General features: G+C 45.9%; 2 protein-coding genes across 2 annotated transcripts in view; one reads left to right on the top strand and one right to left on the bottom strand.

Moving 5' to 3' along the window:
- Nucleotides 1–109: 109 nt before the first annotated feature.
- On the top strand, nt 110–3,922 carry TPPP3 (tubulin polymerization promoting protein family member 3). Its single transcript, XM_032424331.1, has 4 exons — nt 110–410; nt 2,807–3,000; nt 3,116–3,269; nt 3,381–3,922. The coding sequence occupies exons 2-4, from the start codon at nt 2,813–2,815 to the stop codon at nt 3,567–3,569; spliced, it is 531 nt and encodes a 176-aa protein (XP_032280222.1). The 5' UTR covers nt 110–410; nt 2,807–2,812; the 3' UTR covers nt 3,570–3,922.
- Nucleotides 3,923–7,923: 4,001 nt separating this feature from the next.
- The window catches only part of LRRC36 (leucine rich repeat containing 36), a 43,953-nt gene continuing 34,533 nt past the window's right edge, over nt 7,924–17,343 (bottom strand). Inside the window, exons 9-14 of the mRNA XM_032424533.1 lie at nt 16,994–17,283; nt 15,317–15,482; nt 14,240–14,385; nt 13,318–13,441; nt 10,245–10,359; nt 7,924–8,447 (exon numbers count right to left, since the gene is read on the bottom strand). Of these exons, the coding sequence (XP_032280424.1) occupies nt 8,222–8,447; nt 10,245–10,359; nt 13,318–13,441; nt 14,240–14,385; nt 15,317–15,482; nt 16,994–17,283 (1,067 nt within the window). The 3' untranslated portion in view covers nt 7,924–8,221. The remainder of the gene's footprint in view (nt 8,448–10,244; nt 10,360–13,317; nt 13,442–14,239; nt 14,386–15,316; nt 15,483–16,993; nt 17,284–17,343) is intronic.

Genomic DNA, 17,343 nt, shown 5'->3' with positions numbered 1-17,343 from the left:
CCCGGATGAGGCTGTTTTCTTATTAGGGGGTTATCCGAGGACGTCCAGAGCTGCAGAGGGCCTGTCTCCCCCAGCGCGAAGGCCACGGAGCTGCCCTGGGAGCTGCGGGATAAGGCTTTAGCAGTAGCTCCGCCCCCGCGGAGCGCGGAGGGGGCGGGGTCCTGTGGGTGGGGCCAGCGTGACCTTGGTCATTCTCCCGCCGAGGCAGCCCTGGGGGTGGGACTCGCTGTCTCTATGGAGACCGAGAAACAGGGGATAATACGGCGGAACCGCCCGGGCTGCAGTCCCGCCCCGAAGCCGGCAGGGAGCAGAGCTTTGGAGCCGCCTGGTCTCCCGCGTCTGTCGGTCCGTTCTTGCGTCCTTCTGTCCATCGAACACGCACTGCAGAAACAGCCACGAAGTAGAAGCAGGTAAGAGACCCGGGCGCCGACCACCCTAATCCGTATCCTGCATGATAAGGAAGAGGGTGGGGTGGGAGCGCTCTGGAAGGGGTTCCAGCCCCCGATGGTACCGAGCCAACTGAGCGGCCCTGTCCTGGGCCCCAGGCGTTCCTCCCCCACCTCCTCGCCCGGCTGATTGATGACTCCAGCTGTCCCAGTGGGAGCCAGCGGGTGGCCCCAGTTCTTGGGCGTGGCTGCTGCATCCTTGGCCTGCAGACTCGGACTGCGGCCTGCGACCTGGTTCCACCTGATTAGTACCAAGAATCCTTCCCACAGACAAGAGTGAGCACTGGAGGCAGAAGCCTGCCAGTCACCTGGGACAAGCATCTGTGTCCCACAAGCTCCCCCAGACTTTACCCTTGGGCGGGGTCTCTGGATCCCTGGTGGGAGATTGCAGTGTAGAGAGAGGGAAGGGGAGTGCTGTGTGGACTGGGATTGTGGGCTGACAGGGTCATTACAATGTAGGGGCTGTGAGGATGGTCGTTGGGAGAGGGTTTTCAGTGTTAAGGCCAGTGGTAAATGTAAAGGGGGTGTAGTTCTGTAGGGGCCCAGGCTGTGGTCACTGGAAGCCTTAGGATAAAAGACAGAGGTAGATGATGTTTGCTGAGGACATGACTGAGGGTGTGGTCAGGAGGCTGCAGTGGGGATGCAGAGTGTGCTCAGAGTGTCTTAACATGGGGGCTCTCAGCGTAGTACCTGGGAGTCTGGAAGTGCAAGTCTGTGGATGTGGGCACCTGGGGGGCTTCAGAGCAGGGTTGAGCATGAGGCCAGAAAACTGGGTATGTGGACAAGGGTGGGTCTGAGGATGTGGTCGGAGGCTACAGGTGTATGGAGAAGGGGGTGAGTAGTGAAGCTCTGGTTAGGGGGCTCAGTAAGAGCTGTGGGTATGTGGATGGGGGTCCTCATCCCAGGACTGGGGTGTGTGTGGATGGAGGCAGCTGCAGCGCAGGGCTGCAGGTGTGGTCAAGGAGGCCTCATTACTGGTCTGTTACATGGAGGGAGTTTCAGTGTAGGGCTGTAGGTGTGGTCAGGGGACTGCAGGGGGGCTGTGAGGGTGTAGGAGGGACATTTTAGTGCAGGGCTGAGGGTATTATTGGTGGGTTTCTGTACAGCGCTCTTAGTAGATGTGTGGGGGTGGGTGCTGAGGTAATGGTCCAGGCCCTCAGTCCCAGGGCTGGTTAAGGGTGTGGTCAGGGGAATAAGGCCGAGAATGTTGAGAGCCAGGGCTGAGTACATTGAGCTGTGGGGCTGTGGACTGGTGTGACGGTGCTCGGGGTGGCCAGGGGCTTCCATGGAAGACTGAAGGTGTAGACACTGGGGAAGTATGCCACAATGTAGGGTGTAGGTGTGAGCACTACAGGACCAAGACCATTGTTCCAGTCACCAATATGCCTCTGGGGGCTCATAACTTTACAACCCCTACCCATGCTCGTCCCCAAATCACCTGCTCTTCCTAAACTCTACAGACGGAGGTTACAGCGCCAAATGGATGGCAAGGGGCCAGGTGGCCACGGTTGTGCCCCAGGCGCTGGGAGTGCTGGTGTGCCGCACCCGTGGGCCCCAGTTCCCTAGCCCAGCCCAGCCCAGCCCAGCAGCACTGGGAGCTTCTCTCTCAGCCGCCCTGACACCATCCTGGCCTTAGCAACATTCTCCAAGTAGCACTACCCTCCCTTAGCAACTGTCTCCAGGCTTCACAAACTGTGGCCAGGCCAGCCCCAAACTCCTGCTCCCCTCATGTTTTTGTTTAACAGCAAATAGTAACAAGGTCCTGGCTGGGCCAGCTGCACCCCTGCCTAAGGCATGCACCCCTGCTCATGCTTTGGCTCCCTTCTCAGCCTGGGCTGGGTCTTGCTGGGTCCTGATGCCCCTGACAGAGACCTTGTCCTCACTAAATACCTGCCCAACAGCAGCCTGGCCTGGCCTTGACCTAGCTTGGCATGGAACTCCCAGGGAGGGGGGCCAGCCCTGCCACCCTCACTTCCACCCAAGCAGGCCTTGTGCCAGGGCCAGACAAAGCCATGGCCCCAGCTACTGACCTCAGTTTTTCTGGACAGTGCCACTCTGTCCCCAGCCTGGTGTGGGCATCATGATTTCATCTTCTTAAGTCCACTCTAAGCCAGGGCTGGCATTAAGTGACAGCACCTTTCCTTTCGGGGCTCTGGGGTCCAAGGACGCACTGGGTGCTGGCCCCACTCTCCAGGCAGCTCCATCTCCAGTTCTGAGGGTATATGGCATAAGTGCCCATAACTCAGAACTTGGTAGGTTTTGAGGTAGCAAGTTTTGAGGTAGAGGCAGTGATGTTCTGTGCCTTGGGGAGGGGATGGGCAGCTTGGCTGCGAGGTGACTGAGGTGGGTCCCCCCTGCAGGGTGGCATGGCAACGAGCACAGATGTGGCTGGGCTGGAGGAAAGCTTCCGCAAATTTGCCATCCATGGTGACCCCAAGGCCAGTGGGCAAGAGATGAATGGCAAGAACTGGGCCAAGCTGTGCAAGGACTGCAAGGTGGCTGACGGAAAGGCCGTGACAGGGACGGATGTCGACATCGTCTTCTCCAAAGTCAAGTGAGCCCCAGGCAGTCCTTGCTTCTGATGTTCCCAGAAGGTGGGGAACTGGGGGGCTGGAACCAGGGAAGACATGGAGAAGGGGGAAAACTCATGGTGCCCACATACCTGGCAGGGGAAAGTCTGCTCGGGTTATCAACTATGAGGAGTTCAAGAAGGCCCTAGAAGAACTGGCAATGAAGCGATTCAAAGGGAAGAGTAAGGAGGAAGCCTTTGATGCTATCTGCCATCTGGTGGCAGGCAAGGAACCAGCCAATGTGGGCGTCACCGTAAGTACCCTGGCTGGTCTTGGGTGGCCACTGAGGGGGATATAGGGAATCACGGCTGGGGAGGAAGGCTGGGCTCCCTAACCGGGCCTCCCTGGAACTCTATCCAAACAGAAAGCAAAGACCGGAGGTGCTGTGGAACGGCTGACCGACACCAGCAAGTACACAGGCTCCCACAAGGAGCGCTTCGATGAGAGTGGCAAGGGCAAGGGCATTGCTGGGCGTCAGGACATCCTGGATGACAGCGGCTATGTGAGTGCCTACAAGAATGCAGGCACCTATGATGCTAAGGTGAAGAAGTGAGGCCTGGGAAGGCCCCCACTGCGGCTGCCCCCAGCAGAGCCTCAGGCCTGGGCCTAAAGGGCACGTGGAGCAAGAGAGCCCTGTCCCCTCCCTGCTGGACCTACCACCCAGTGCTTTCTGCCCAGCCCCACAGGGCTAGCCCACCAGGCCTCTGACCCAGACTGCTCTGCGTCCCCTTCCCCTTTCCTCCCTGACTTCTGGCTGGCTGGGGAGAGTCTGTGCCTATAGTCCCACTGCCCCACCCTAGCCCCAGGCATGGCTAACCCCTGCGTGCTTGCCTCATATTTAAGCTGCTGCTCTGGCCAAGTGCCAAATTGTTACCCAGACCTCAATAAAGACACCTTTTGTACCAATATGGCCTGGTCAGGTTTATAATAATGGGGTTAATGACATTCACACCCTGCTGACCTCTGTGTTACCACTCACTTGCATGTCACTCTGCTGATCATTACACTGGTAACCCTGCCCAGAAAAAGACACACACCAGGCCCCTTCCATTAGCACAGAGCCAGACTGCCTGAGGATGCTCCTTAGGGAAATCTAAGGTCTCTCACCTCAGCCGGGACCCATAGTCCTAACATCACAGCTTGCCATCCTATTAGGGTTCAGTCTTGGCCTCTCCAGGAAAGAGGAATGAGACAGCAGACTAGGCCTGGGCCAGGTGCTGGGGAGGGCCCAGTGCCAGGCCTCAGGTCTATGCCTGCTGACAGGTCCCCACCTCAATGGGGCTACCAAAGTTAGTCATTCTGGGGTCTAGCTCAGAAGGTCAGAAAATGCAAGACCAGTAAGAATGTTAGAGAGTAGATAGTCCAACTCCCTAATTTTATAGCTGAGGCCCAGAGAATGAGGGGGCTTCTACAGAATAAAGCCCAGAACCATGCCTCTTGCCCCAGGCCAGGCTTTTTCTAACAGCAAGCCCCAATACTGATTTCCAAAAACGGGGCTGGATGGCCAGTGATAGAGCCTGCCACCCAACACCAGCCTTTGGCATGTGAACAGGGTGTCCAACAGTGAAGGGGCTGCTTCTGATTCCCTCCCATTTGTTCAACATCCCAGGTTGGGAGGAGGGAGGGGAAATCTCTGGTCCCTGAGGACTCCTGGAAGTTTCCAGATCAACCTTTTTTCTTCTCTGAGGCTCTGGGTGTTAGGCCATAGCTATTCCCAAGCCCAAGGCTTTGAGGCCAACTCTCCTTCCTTCCTGCGGACAAGCAGGCTGGATGGGAATTAGGGCCTGCCCAGGAGAGGGCAACTCCCAAGGGTGCCAGAAAAGGCTTAACAGATACATACTCACAAATGCCTTTTTTTTTCTGATGTGGATAAGGCAGCAAAGCAGTACAGCTGTTTAGTCCCTTATCCCACAGACTGTTCTGGGATGTTCCTGCCCCAGGTATGCCCAGAGTCCCTTGAGCCCAACTCTATTTGGAGTGGGGATGGAGAGGAATAGTATGCCTTGGGGCAGGGACACTGGGGAGATGAGATGGGAATTACAGGGGGGAGGTCAGCACCTGGCCACAGCAGAGCCTTGCCTAACAGCTGACAGCTGTGGGCTCCTCCTGACTCAGCTGACCACATCACTATGCCCAGGGAGGAGTTTCAGAGACCTTTACCTCTCCCACCAGCAAACAGTAAGAGGAATGATTTCTCCAGCCTTGTGGAATTTGGTGAATTGCAAACTTCAGTGACCAAAATAAGAGTGAAACCCAAATCCTTCTGGCTTGCATTTGTTAAAATATCCTCATAGTGAAAAGAATTTAACTGTATTGCAAATTGGTCCAGGCTAGTAAGCTGCAAGTGAGAGTACCATCCAATGTAGAGGGGAGCAGCAGCTCAGCTCCTCCTGTGACCGGCAGCGTGGCTTAGAAGAGCCCAGAGAGAGAACAGGCTGAGCCCCAAAACTCCACCTTAGAGGAGTAAAGCCCCTCTTCCTGAAAAGTAGTTATGGAGCCTGAGAGCAATCAAGGCCCTCCCAGAGCCGGGAAACTCCTTAAAGACTGATGGGTCTAGCAGAATCTGGTATGTGGCATCAACTGGCCAAACAATGCCCTTTCAGCCCTTCAGTTACCACTGTTCCATCTTCCAGTCTCCTCACGGTGGAAAGCTTTGGGTCCCCCTGCTAGCAAAGCAGGCAGGCAAGGAAGAGAGCTTAGGTTCTGTGGGATGGAGCCATTAAAACTCTATGTTTGGCTGGCAAGAAGGCTACACTTGTCAGATTGGCCCTGCTCCTCCTTTTGGACACAGAACTTCCCTGAGAATCCAGTTTCCATCCCAGCCCTGTTTCCTTTTTTCTCCCAACAGCGCAGGGCCTAGGGTGAGGAATCCCTCTCCACTTACTTTCTACTTGCTTCAGGAGCCTTCCCCACTCCATGTTGAGCCCACTTAGCCCCACAGGGCAACAACTCTTTGGCCCTTTGACACCCCCAACCCTGCCCGACCTCTGGACCAAGGGAAATTAGGAAACATAGCTGACTTCCCCAGACGTGGCCAGCAACCCTAGAGAGGTGCCTGGCCTGGAGCAGGGCCAGCCACTTTCAGTGAGAATAAAAATAGGGTGAAAGGTGACTGACTCAATCTGCTCCTCCTTAGAGGTACCCTAAATACGTTCTGGGGGTCTGGCATTATTGATGTCCATAAGGCAAGGAAGGGAGAGCGGGGGTTGAGAAAGAAGTTCATTATTTTTCCCTCAGTGGTCTTCCCAGTAAGTTGGCCTGTGTACTGTGCCAGGACCCTGAAATATGACAACTCAGGGCTACAAGGCTACAGGCTGAGGCTACCCTACCTGGGCAAGACTTACATTCTTTGGAGTCCTCTTAATGGGGCCAAGGCAGGCCTAGAAAAGTCAGGAAGGGGGCTGATTCTTACTATTTCCACAGAGTACGAGCTCACTCGAGCTCCTAAAGGGCCATGCACCTCAAAGAAACTTATAGCTCCTCTGTACATGCTTCTTTTGGGAACCCACATTAAATTCACAGGTCTGTGGATTTTATTTATAACTTAGAAGTGTGTGATCTTGGTTGTGATCTTCATGTCTCATTATTTTGGCTATAGCTCTCCTTCCCTGCAGAGTACCAGGTCAGGGGAGCAATAAGTATGTAATCTTTCCACCTGTCTGTCTCTCTTTGACACGACCCTGGAGATGAAGAGAAGCACAATATGGAGTTAGGTTGATAGTCCTTCACCCTCTACATGCTCTCTGGCAACATTAGCTGCCTGGGCTATCCTGAAACAGAAACATACTTAGAGCCACTTTCATTATCTTTCCCATTGATTTTTAAATGCCCAACCAATCACGAGTCAAAGAAAAATTATGCCTCAGGTCTGAAATACAGGGTACTCATGTATAAAGTGAACACAAAGCTAACATTTGGAAGCTTCATCTCTGGTCTGGGCCACACCAGTCTTCTCTCACATCTCTACCTCCTCTTTGGTTCTCCCCCCACTCCACATGGCCCTCAACCCATTCCTCTTACAGAGAAAGCTCCTCAAACACAAATGTCACTCCTTTGCCTCCCCATCTAAAATCTTCAAGGAGCGGTGCAGTCTAGTTTCTACTCATCTCCTCTCAGCGCCTCAGTTCCCTGAATGGACCATGTTCCTTCCCATTTCCTCTGCCCTTGGCCCTGTGCTTTGTCTGGTGACTTCCTATTCATTCTTCAGGTCTCAGTTGAAAGATCATTTCTTTCTCTTCCAACTGGCTGAGCTCAGTTCGAACAGCGTGTGACTCTTGATCTTGGGGTCAAAAGTTTGAGCCCCACATTGGGCACAGAGATTCCTTAACATAAATAACAATAAAATTAAAAAAAGATCATTTCTTTAGCAGACATTTCCTGACACCATACCTCTCAGGCTAGGACAGGTCCCCTGGTTATATATTCTCCCAGCATCATGACCCACATCTTCTGTGCCCTGCAATCCCTCCAGGGGCTCCAGACTCTTCTACTCTGCATTCTTGGTCTGGGAGACTCTGTGTGCCCCCTCTATCTGTTACCATTGTAATTGTGCAAACTTCCACTCATATGACAAGTCCTCATTGATGCCTTCTCCAATTCCCAGAGTGGGAATTCTTTCCTTTGCCTCTCTCTCTCTCCCTCTCTTTTTCTCTCTCCAGGGCATCTTTGGGCTTGTATTTAGACCTGTTTGGTACCAATATCAAATACCATCACATGAGTTTTGCTTTTCTCAACTAAACTGTTGGCTGCTCCTAAGCTGAAACCAGACAGTGTCACCTTTTCACTATGGGGAGGAAACTCAAAACATGCTTGATGAACCAATCAATACAGAGTCTCTGAAATTTGTTCTAACATAAAACACACCTGGTCATTGATGTTCTTTTTTAACCTTCTACTTTTACCCTTCTACTACATAGTTTCAAGTGACACTCAGAAAAATATCTGATTTTTTTTCCTTTTCAACATTTTCAGCCAAATGTTTCTATGTGACATGATGCCTAGGATTAAGTGCCAACTATTTCTACGGGCAGGGAGAAAGAATGACTCGATGGGAGGAGATAAAAAAAGAAATAAAAAGGACCAATACAATGTAATCAGAATAAGATTTTTTCTTAATCTTGTGAGTAAATACCACCATACTAGTGGCAATGACACCGAGAGCCCCCCCGAGGCTGAGAGGGGAAGCTGCAGAGAAGGTGCTCAGTGCTAGCTCCATAAACTAGGCTCTGGAACAGAGTCTGAGACACTCTGTATTAGATACTGACCCGTGTCATGTGCCACTGGTGAGGAGGAAGACAGCGTGCTTTTCCCAAAGGGTGACGATCTCCCCAAATGATGACTCTTCTCAGGAGGCAGGAGTGCTTTCCCAGAATAACCTTTTTGCTCTTTATTCAGCTGCTGCAGCAGATACTCATTAGTTACCACCAGGGATCTGAGGCATGGGCGAAAAAGACAGTCATGAAATCATAAAAGCAAAGTAGATGCTATTCAGACCTGAAATGTTTACTAAAGACAAATGTAAAATGAAGTAACATCTTTAAATAGAAAGAACTGACCGATTTATGAGTGGGTTATTTTAAAAGCAGGCTGACAGTTTCTTTCTTCATCACAGTTGTTTATGTTCCAGACTGACTGTAGCAAATAACATAGTCCACGTTTTTTATAGTGATTGTTCTATTCTTTCCAAAGCACTTTCATGATGAGGTAAGTAGAAGTAAGTACTGGAAGACTGGCTCCTGACCAGGCCTCCAATTTCTATCCCCAAATCTTAACTTCTACTTCATCTAATTTATCCTAATTAACTAATTGGTGCTAGTCATGACTGCATTCTTGGACTCTGTATTACCATGTAATATTAAAAGCTATCAGAGACTAACCAAAAAAAAAAAAAATGCATGCACAATTCTGTTCATTGCAACACTATTTATAACAGCAAAACACTGTCCACCTAAATGTCCACCAATAGAAGACAAACAAACACAGTTGCAGTCCTATGCAGTTATAAGAAGGAAGGAGAACTAACTCTATATACTACTGTAAACTGATTTCTAAGATAAAATGTTAAAACAACATTATGTTTTTTATATTTGTCTGAATAAGATAACATCTTGTAGATTTGACTTTGGGGCCATTTAAATGTTTTACATAATTATAAAACAAGATTAAATAAGAACAATTAAATTCCTTATGAATCAAAAGCAAAATGAAACAAATTGAGGCTGTATATTGAATTGATGGTTTAACAACACACAGAAGAATTATTTCAAGTTACTTTAAAATATAGCAATTTGACTGTACATCACCTAAAGAGATATACCCTAATGTTCTCAAAATGTGGTCCCCAAATCAGCAACAACAGCATCACCTGGAAACTTATTGGAAATGCAAATTCTCTGTCCTCATCAGACCTCCTGAGTCAGAAACTCTGGCCCAGCAATCTGCATTTCAGTAAGTTTTTCAGGTGATTCCGATACCCCAGTTTGAGAAGGATGACTTTATGCTACTTCCTCTACTTTTGTGTTTGAAATAATTATAATGAAAAGTTTTTTTAAAAAAAGCCATCTAGAATGCGTCTGGGTCTAATTCTCTGAGCATGAAGCTATCCTAATTCACTAGATATTCATGAAGTAAAGTTTGGGGATGAAGGTTTGGGGATGGGGTTCTTATATTTAAACTTCATTCAAATTCACAGTGAAGGTGTTTTGCAAATCAAAATGTCAAGAGCTTCTGTAAATGTACCACTAGTCTTGAGGCTTCTTCTGATTTGTCTAGCTGGCATCCTGAGGGTGCCGTTCTTTGAAGAGGCTGATGCTGTTGAGCTCCTCTGAAGAGAACAAATACATGGGACTTTCCGTCACTCTCCCTAAGTGCTTGATGTCTCTTCTGAGATCATTAGGAGGCAGGCATTTTCCAGAAGAGCCAGACAGCTGATTTTAGGGGCACGTAGTGACCAAGAAAAGCTAGCTGACTCAAACAAGGGTCCTGTTGGATCTAGTGAGAAACTACTTATTATTGAGGTGCTGTAACCCACCAATGCCAGCAAAGACATTTAGTCCCTCATGTGTCCTGGAATACAGAAGGTTTACACACAGATACACCTAGATACATGAGGTTTACACACAGAATGGAGTTAATTTGAAAAGAATATAGATATTATCAAATAAGACAAAGCTGATAAAGGAAAGTAAATATCTGCTTCCAGAAGCCAGCTAGATAGGCCCTCTCTTACCTCTGACTTTCATGGAGAAGGGCCACTGTCTCCTCCAGCTTTTTCAGCTGGGCAAGCTCCTGGTTCAGGCAAGCCACCTGCATGTTCAGCTGTTGGTTTTTGCGCAGAAGATCATCTACAAAGGGTACAGTAGCCAGGTGTGAACAGGATTCCAAGCCACTATCTTTGAGCAGAGCTTAAGTAGTCAGGTGGCCATCTTAAAGAACTGGGGGCCCCACTGCCTCCATCTCCGCACTCCATTTACCATTCCCTCCCTTAGAGACAGCAGATATGGGGCTTAGGAACAGAGAGATCCGAATTAAAATTCAACCATTTAATATTGTGCATTAGTTTATTTTTTCTGAGTTTCACTAGGGCTAATAACCCTGCCCCACCACGGTTGTGAGGATTCAATCATCATTTAGCATAGTCAACACATATTAGGTTCTCTATATTCTCCATTTTAGTTTGTGAATGTAGATACTTCACTCCTTATAGAATCTGTGAAAACATCTGGAACTGTGTCAGGCACATAGTAATAACTCAATGAGTGCTTGCAGAAACTGAATTTGTAGTCAAGACACTCATACCTAGCTCCCCAAATATGTTACCGATGCTTGCAATAATGAAGTAGGTAAAAGCACAGGAACTCCGGTCCTAAGGAAGTCGGTCTTCTAGAACAGTACTTCTTAAACTTTAATATGCTTACAAATCACCTGGGGATTTTGTTAAAAACAGATTGATTCAATAGGTCTGAGGTGAGGCCCAATATTCTACATGTCTAACAAGCTCCCAGGTGATGCTAATGTTTCTGATCTATGGATCACCCTTTGAGTAGCAAGGTTCTAGGAGGAAAAGAGAGCTGCAACAGCTCTATTTATCACCAGTAAGCCAAAATACAGTACTGGGCCTCGTGGCTGATTCAAAGTAGGTATCTAGTGAACAAACATCTATTTTCAGAGTAGCTTAGGGGAGATGCCTTGATTATTCAGGATTGTGAGAATCAGATAGTGATGAGTTTCTTCTGGAAATTCAGTGCTGACTTCCAAATCAACTTTCTCATATAAATCCAAGTGCCCATGATGTTTGCTTAGGGGTGCTGAGCTAGGTGTTTAAAGCCAAGGGTAGACTTTATCTAAAATACTGGCCTAAACTATGCTAATAATAAAGTAGTACAAATCGAGATGTCAATGGTATGCTATTTTTCACTTATCACAATGGGAAAAAAGTAAAAAAAACAAAAACAAAAACACAAAAAACCGGAGTGTGGGCAAGGATGGAGTGAAAAGGGCATTCAAATACATGCACTGCTGATGTGAATGTAAATTGAAATAACCTTGCTTGGGAGTGATTTGACAATATGCAACAAAAACCTCAAAAATGTCCACATCTTTTGAGCTACTAATTCTACTTCTAGGAATGTCTTCTAGGAAAATAGTCTGAAATTTATGTACATAAAGAGCTGCATTATTTATCATAATGAACATTAAGACTCTCAGCTCCAACAGAAAAGAAGAAACAATTTCAGAGAAGTATTTCTACTCAGGTCTTCATTTAAGCATTTCATTTCAAGTCTACTGAATGTTTGGAAATTCTTTAGAATTATTCATGTGATATTATAGGAAATGCGTTTGCCATTAAATAAATAATATTAGTATGTAAAAATCGGATTGGTGATTGCCTAGGATAGATAGTAGGGTAAACTCACTGCACAAGGGTCTGAGGTAAAAGAAATGTTCTGTATTTTGATTGGGATGGAATTAAAAATATATATATTTGTCAAAACTCATCTAACTTAAAATGTGCATTTTGTTGTATGTTATTTATTTATAAAACATCAAGTCACAAATTTTATTTATTTTTTAAAAGTTTTTTTTTTAAAGATTTTATTTATTTATTTATTTGAGAGAGAGATTGAGAGCACGAGCAGGGAGAGAAGCAGAGGGAGAGGGACAAGCAGACTCCGCACTGAGGACAGAGCCCAACGTGGGGCTCAATCCCACAACCCAGAGACCACGACCTGAGCTGAAATCAAGAATCAGATGCTTAACCAACTGAGCCACCCAGGCATCCCTAAAAGATTTCATTTTTAAGTAATCTCTACACCTAACATGGGGCTAGAACTCACAACACCGAGAGTTCTACAGACTGAGCCAGCTGGGTGCCCCTCACAAATTTTAAGTTAAAAATATATGTATAGGAATATGGTGAAAGAAAATATACCAAAAATAATAATGGCAGTTATTGCAGGTAATGGGGATTATACTTTCCTTATATTTTTCAAACTATCTATAAAGAACATGATCTTTTTTAAATTTTAAGTAATTTCTACATGTGGGGCACCTGGGTGGCTCAGTCGGTTAAGCTTCTGCCTTTGGCTCAGGTCATGATCCCAGGGTCTTGGGATCAAGCCCACATCGGGTTCCCTGTTCAGTGGGGAGCCTGCTTCTCCCTCTCCTCCCCGCTTGTGCTCTCTCTCTCTTGCTATCTGTCACTCTCTCTCTTTCTCAAATAAATAAATAAAATCTTTAAAAAAAAAAAGGTAGGGCGCCTGGGTGGCTCAGTTGGTTAAGTGACTGCCTTCGGCTCAGGTCATGATCCTGGAGTCCCTGGATCGAGTCCCGCATCGGGCTCCCTGCTCAGCGGGGAGTCTGCTTCTCCCTCTGACCCTCCCCCCTCTCATGTACTCGCTCTCTCTCATTCTCTCTCTCTCAAATAAATAAATAAAATCTTTAAAAAAAAAAAAAAAAAAGTAATCTCTACACCCAATGTGGGGCTCAAACTTACAATCCTGAGCTCAAGAGGCACACTCTCTACCAACTGAGCCAGCCAGGTGCCCATAGAACCTGATCTTCTGCTATAATCAGAAAGTGTCAATCTCAAAAATAATGACAATAATAACATCCGTACTTGCTTTACACTGACAAAGAACTTCATATGGTAACTCAAGCCACTGGCATTACAACTCTCTGAGGCAAGATGATTGTTTCCATTTAGGAAGCCATGTGACCTCTAGATGATGAAGCTTATTAAAGGGGTCATCTATAAGCAAACAGTTGTCTTGGGACACCACATGTTGCTTTCCTGAACTCACCATAGGTGTGTGACTGGTGCCCACTCACAATTAAGGTAGCAGCACCTTCCTCCAACTGCTTGATTTTTTCTGACAAAATGAGGTTTTCTTCTAGCACTCTGACCAGTTTTTGCTTCAAACTTTCCTTTAGATGAGAAAACAAAATACAAATACATTAAGAATCTGAAATTCTGTGGAGGGCTTTTAGAAGACTGAAAGACGTTTTCCTCTGTTTAGTGATAAACTAAAAGGAGGTCAGCATCTCTCAGACTTTCTCATTAGAATTTTAATTCATTGGTAAACATAGCTCAAGTGCAGCAAACAAACAGCACAAGGAGATGCAATCTTTCCTGTGAGTTATCCACTACTCTTGCAGGACAAGTGCTTCTTTTGACAAGTGGCCAGCAATTCTGAGTCACCTATCTAAAGTTTCTAGAAACTCAAGTTGGTGTGTGAAAATCCTCTTATGTTAAGAAAAGAAGGAAAAAGCCTAAGGATATGAGTCCCTTCTTCCTTTCCCAAAGTCAGCAGCCTGATGCTCAGGAATGGCCCCTGTTTCAGGGCTCTCTGTTCCATCAGAAGGGAGGAAAGACAATCCCAGAGATATCGGCCTTCCCTCATTGGAATTAAACCATAACCTTTGAAAATATGAACCTAAGTATTTTCATTCTAAGGTCATTCTTTTTTCTTTCTCCAAGTCTTTCTTCAGAAATTTTGGAATAGGGCTAGGATTAGGGAATCATCCCTGCAGAACCTCCAAGTTGTTTCTATGCTGGCAAGTTTTCCGTTCCTGATTTGCCTTGACTGACTTCTCTGTATTTTGGTTCCCGAACATCTAGGTTCATGGTGATGATGATCTTTATGGCACAAAGCTGTTCTAGTTTTGCTGCTCTGTCCTATTCTAGTAAAGAAAGAGTAGGAAAGGAAGATGAGAGAGGCATACCATGTCATTAGGGACCACATGCCCAGCTTCCTTCAGTTCCATCTCTCTCCTGCGGAAGGTTTTTGACATATCTTCAGGATGTGAGTGACACCACTGCTGGGAAGGAGCAGGGACTACCAAAGTCAGAAGTAAATCTCGGGCAGGACCTGCCAAAAATTCAGGTTGGGCACACGGGCCAATCTTAAAAGCTAAAGCACAGAATTCCTAGTCAATAACTACCAGCTCTGTAGGATAAATATGGTAATCTAATATTTCCTTTTTACAAGAATTTACAAAGTGTCTATAAGAGGTGTTTCATAATGGATAAGAAATTCTATCCCATGCCTTCTATGGAGAAACAACAGTAGACCTTCATGAGTAGACCCTCAATAGCCCTGTGCTATTCTCTAGTCACTGATGAGTGGCTCCTGAGGATAATTTCCTAAAAAATGAGAGCAAAGAGTCAATGTGGGAAGAAAACTATACTAAGACTTTTTCTATGTGTCCCTTTAGAAATTAAAAAAAATTGAGCCCAAACAACTTTAAAGTTTCCAGTTTTTCCTAAACGTTTACCACCACCAAGATCTCCTTGAACTCTTTTTCCATTAAACAACAAATAAACACATGGGGGCAATATCTGCAGTACGATTTTTCCTCCAAGTTCCTAAAAAAGAAGCCCTAAGAAGAGTCCAAGTCATTTATTCATTCAAGTTTTTCAAATCATAACATTTCAACAGGTATCTTAGAATTCTGATGATCAAACCCAATTTTTATTCTATTTATTATTGGCACTGTCCCAAGGATCATAAAATCCTTTCATAATCATTAACACCACCACACTCTATTTTACATATCTCATCACTCTACATTTTACCCAAAGACTACCAAAAGGTCATAAAAGGGACAAAACAATTGGTACACGAGGGAAGATTATAAGAAAAATGCAGATTTGTCAATTACTGTGCCGCTGACAAATTTTGGTGATCATGGGAACAATTTTTTCCTTGCAAGTTAAGGGGACTGAGTGGCTTTTATAGGAACACAGAGCAGAAGCAAGGTCTGAGGCCTTCTCCAGGAGCTGAGAATGCATTCACTTACCGAGAAACTTCTTGTTAAGAAGGAGAGAGCCAGAGCCATTCCAGTGCTTATCCACAAGCTCCAAAAGCTGTCTGAGGACAGTGGCCACATGGGAGGTTCTGGCAGAGATCGGGGGACTGTGGTTTCCTGGCAAACCATGCAAACTGCCCAGGTCACTAGAAAGAGGCTCAAGAAAAAAAAAAAAAAAAAAAAAAAAACACCAACCATTTGTCATTCTTACACAATATGGGAAGTAAGAATCTGGACATTTAAAGTGTTAACATTAAAAAAAGGGGGGGGTTCATCTTTCAGTTTGGATTTGAATAGAATGTTATTTATGTCCAAGCAAATAGTTTATTCAAGGATAATTTCAAAGATAACAGTATACTCTTATAATTTTCAGTAGGAATTTTTAGAAGAAAGCATTAAATAAGTTTTGACACCTACATCTATGGCTCAATATATTAAGTTATGTAGTATAAAAAGATTAAACTTGCAGAACATTGTAAAAACATATTAGACATCATAAAATGGGGAGTATTTTTTTTTTTTTAATTTTTAGTTTAAGTAATCTCTATACCCAACATGATGCTCAAACTCATGACCCTGAGATCAATAGTCGCATGCTCTACTGACTGAGCCAGCCAGACCTCCCCAAAATGGGGAGTATTTTATTGTATTGTATTTTAAAAGATTTATTTTAGAGAGAGAGAGCACGAGGGGAGGGGCAGAGAGAGAGATAATCTCAAGCACACTCCAGGCTCAGCGTGGAGCCTGATGTGGGGCTTGATCCCATGACCCCAAGATCATGACCTGAGATGAAATCAAGAGTCAGATGCTTAACCGACTTTGCCACCCAGGCACCCCTGGGGAGTATTTAAAAAACTTTTACTCATAAGCTTATATTTAGCGTGTTAATATAGAATAAACATAAATGTTCTATAACATTTTAAAGATTTTATTTATTTATTTGAGAGAGAGAGAACATGGGCAGAGGGGAGGGGAAGAGGGAGAGGGAGAAGCAGACTCCCCACTGAGCAAGGAGCTAGACACAGGGCTCGATCCCAGGACCCTGGGATCATGACCTGAGCCAAAGGCAGACGCTTAACGACTGAGCCACCCAGGCGTCCCTAAATGTTATGTTAAATGTTATTGTTGGACCCACTACTAAAGATACTTTTTATTTAGTAAGAATCTTATATAGAAAAATGTATAGGTACATCTGTCCAGTAAAACTCAAAATTATTTTGTATTCATTTAGATATGAGAAATATGTTTATATGTTTATAAAACGCAACTGTGAATAATTTTAAGATTTAAGATTTTAAGATTAAAAACATCAGTGCTACGGAGTTCACTCTTCAGCCAACCCAGAGCCCCTGGCAACTTCTGCATTCCCTGCTGTGGTAAACTCTGTCACTTCTTATTATCAGAGTCCCCACAAAATTTATGCTCTGGAAGTAGATTAGGGAATGTTCTCACTGTGACAGAAATGAGAAAATGCAGCAGAAAGGGAATGCCTTTCCTAAGTGCAGAAGACTCACAGGCTTTGGCCTGGCAGTATTAACCACTGGCCTCTAAAAATCCCTTTGAATTTGTAGTACCCTTGGTCAGAATCATTGCCACCCTCAACAGAATGCCATTGTGGTCTTGGATCTGATGTGTTTGTCGCACAAGCACAAACAAACCAATACTTGCCTCGCTTCCCGTAGCATCTCTGAAACCAATCTTTGGATTCAGGGTGGCAGGGATATTGTCCTTCCGTTTGAATCCTCTCCTCGATGGGCTTAATGACCTCTTGGTCAGATTCTCTCTGTGTTCTGAGGTCCCAGTAGGCAACAGCCGTGTCCGTAGAGAGTCTCCCAGGGCAGAGTTGTTTGGCAAAGAACCAGGTGCTGGTGTTAAGTCACTGAGACTAGTAGATAATTGTTGCTCTACATTTACCAGCAGAGCAGGGTCACTGTTGAAATGGGTTGTGGCATACAGATCTGTGAAGGAAACAGGCTGGGAGATGACCCTGCCTTTCAACTCTCTCCTGTCTCACTTCA

Source organism: Phoca vitulina, unplaced genomic scaffold (genome assembly GCF_004348235.1).
Source record: "Phoca vitulina isolate PV1807 unplaced genomic scaffold, GSC_HSeal_1.0 scaffold30, whole genome shotgun sequence".
Taxonomy (NCBI): domain Eukaryota; kingdom Metazoa; phylum Chordata; class Mammalia; order Carnivora; family Phocidae; genus Phoca; species Phoca vitulina.
Note: the sequence above shows the minus strand (reverse complement) of the source record. Positions and strands in the feature narration are given on the sequence as shown.

Bases quoted from the DNA above. Each gene is read 5' to 3' on its own strand.
- TPPP3 (XM_032424331.1), top strand. From the start codon at position 2,813: ATGGCAACGAGCACAGATGTGGCTGGGCTGGAGGAAAGCTTCCGCAAA. The intron at 3,001-3,115 runs GTGAGCCCCAGG...CATACCTGGCAG, and splicing joins ATCGTCTTCTCCAAAGTCAA to GGGAAAGTCTGCTCGGGTTA. The intron at 3,270-3,380 runs GTAAGTACCCTG...CTATCCAAACAG, and splicing joins CAGCCAATGTGGGCGTCACC to AAAGCAAAGACCGGAGGTGC.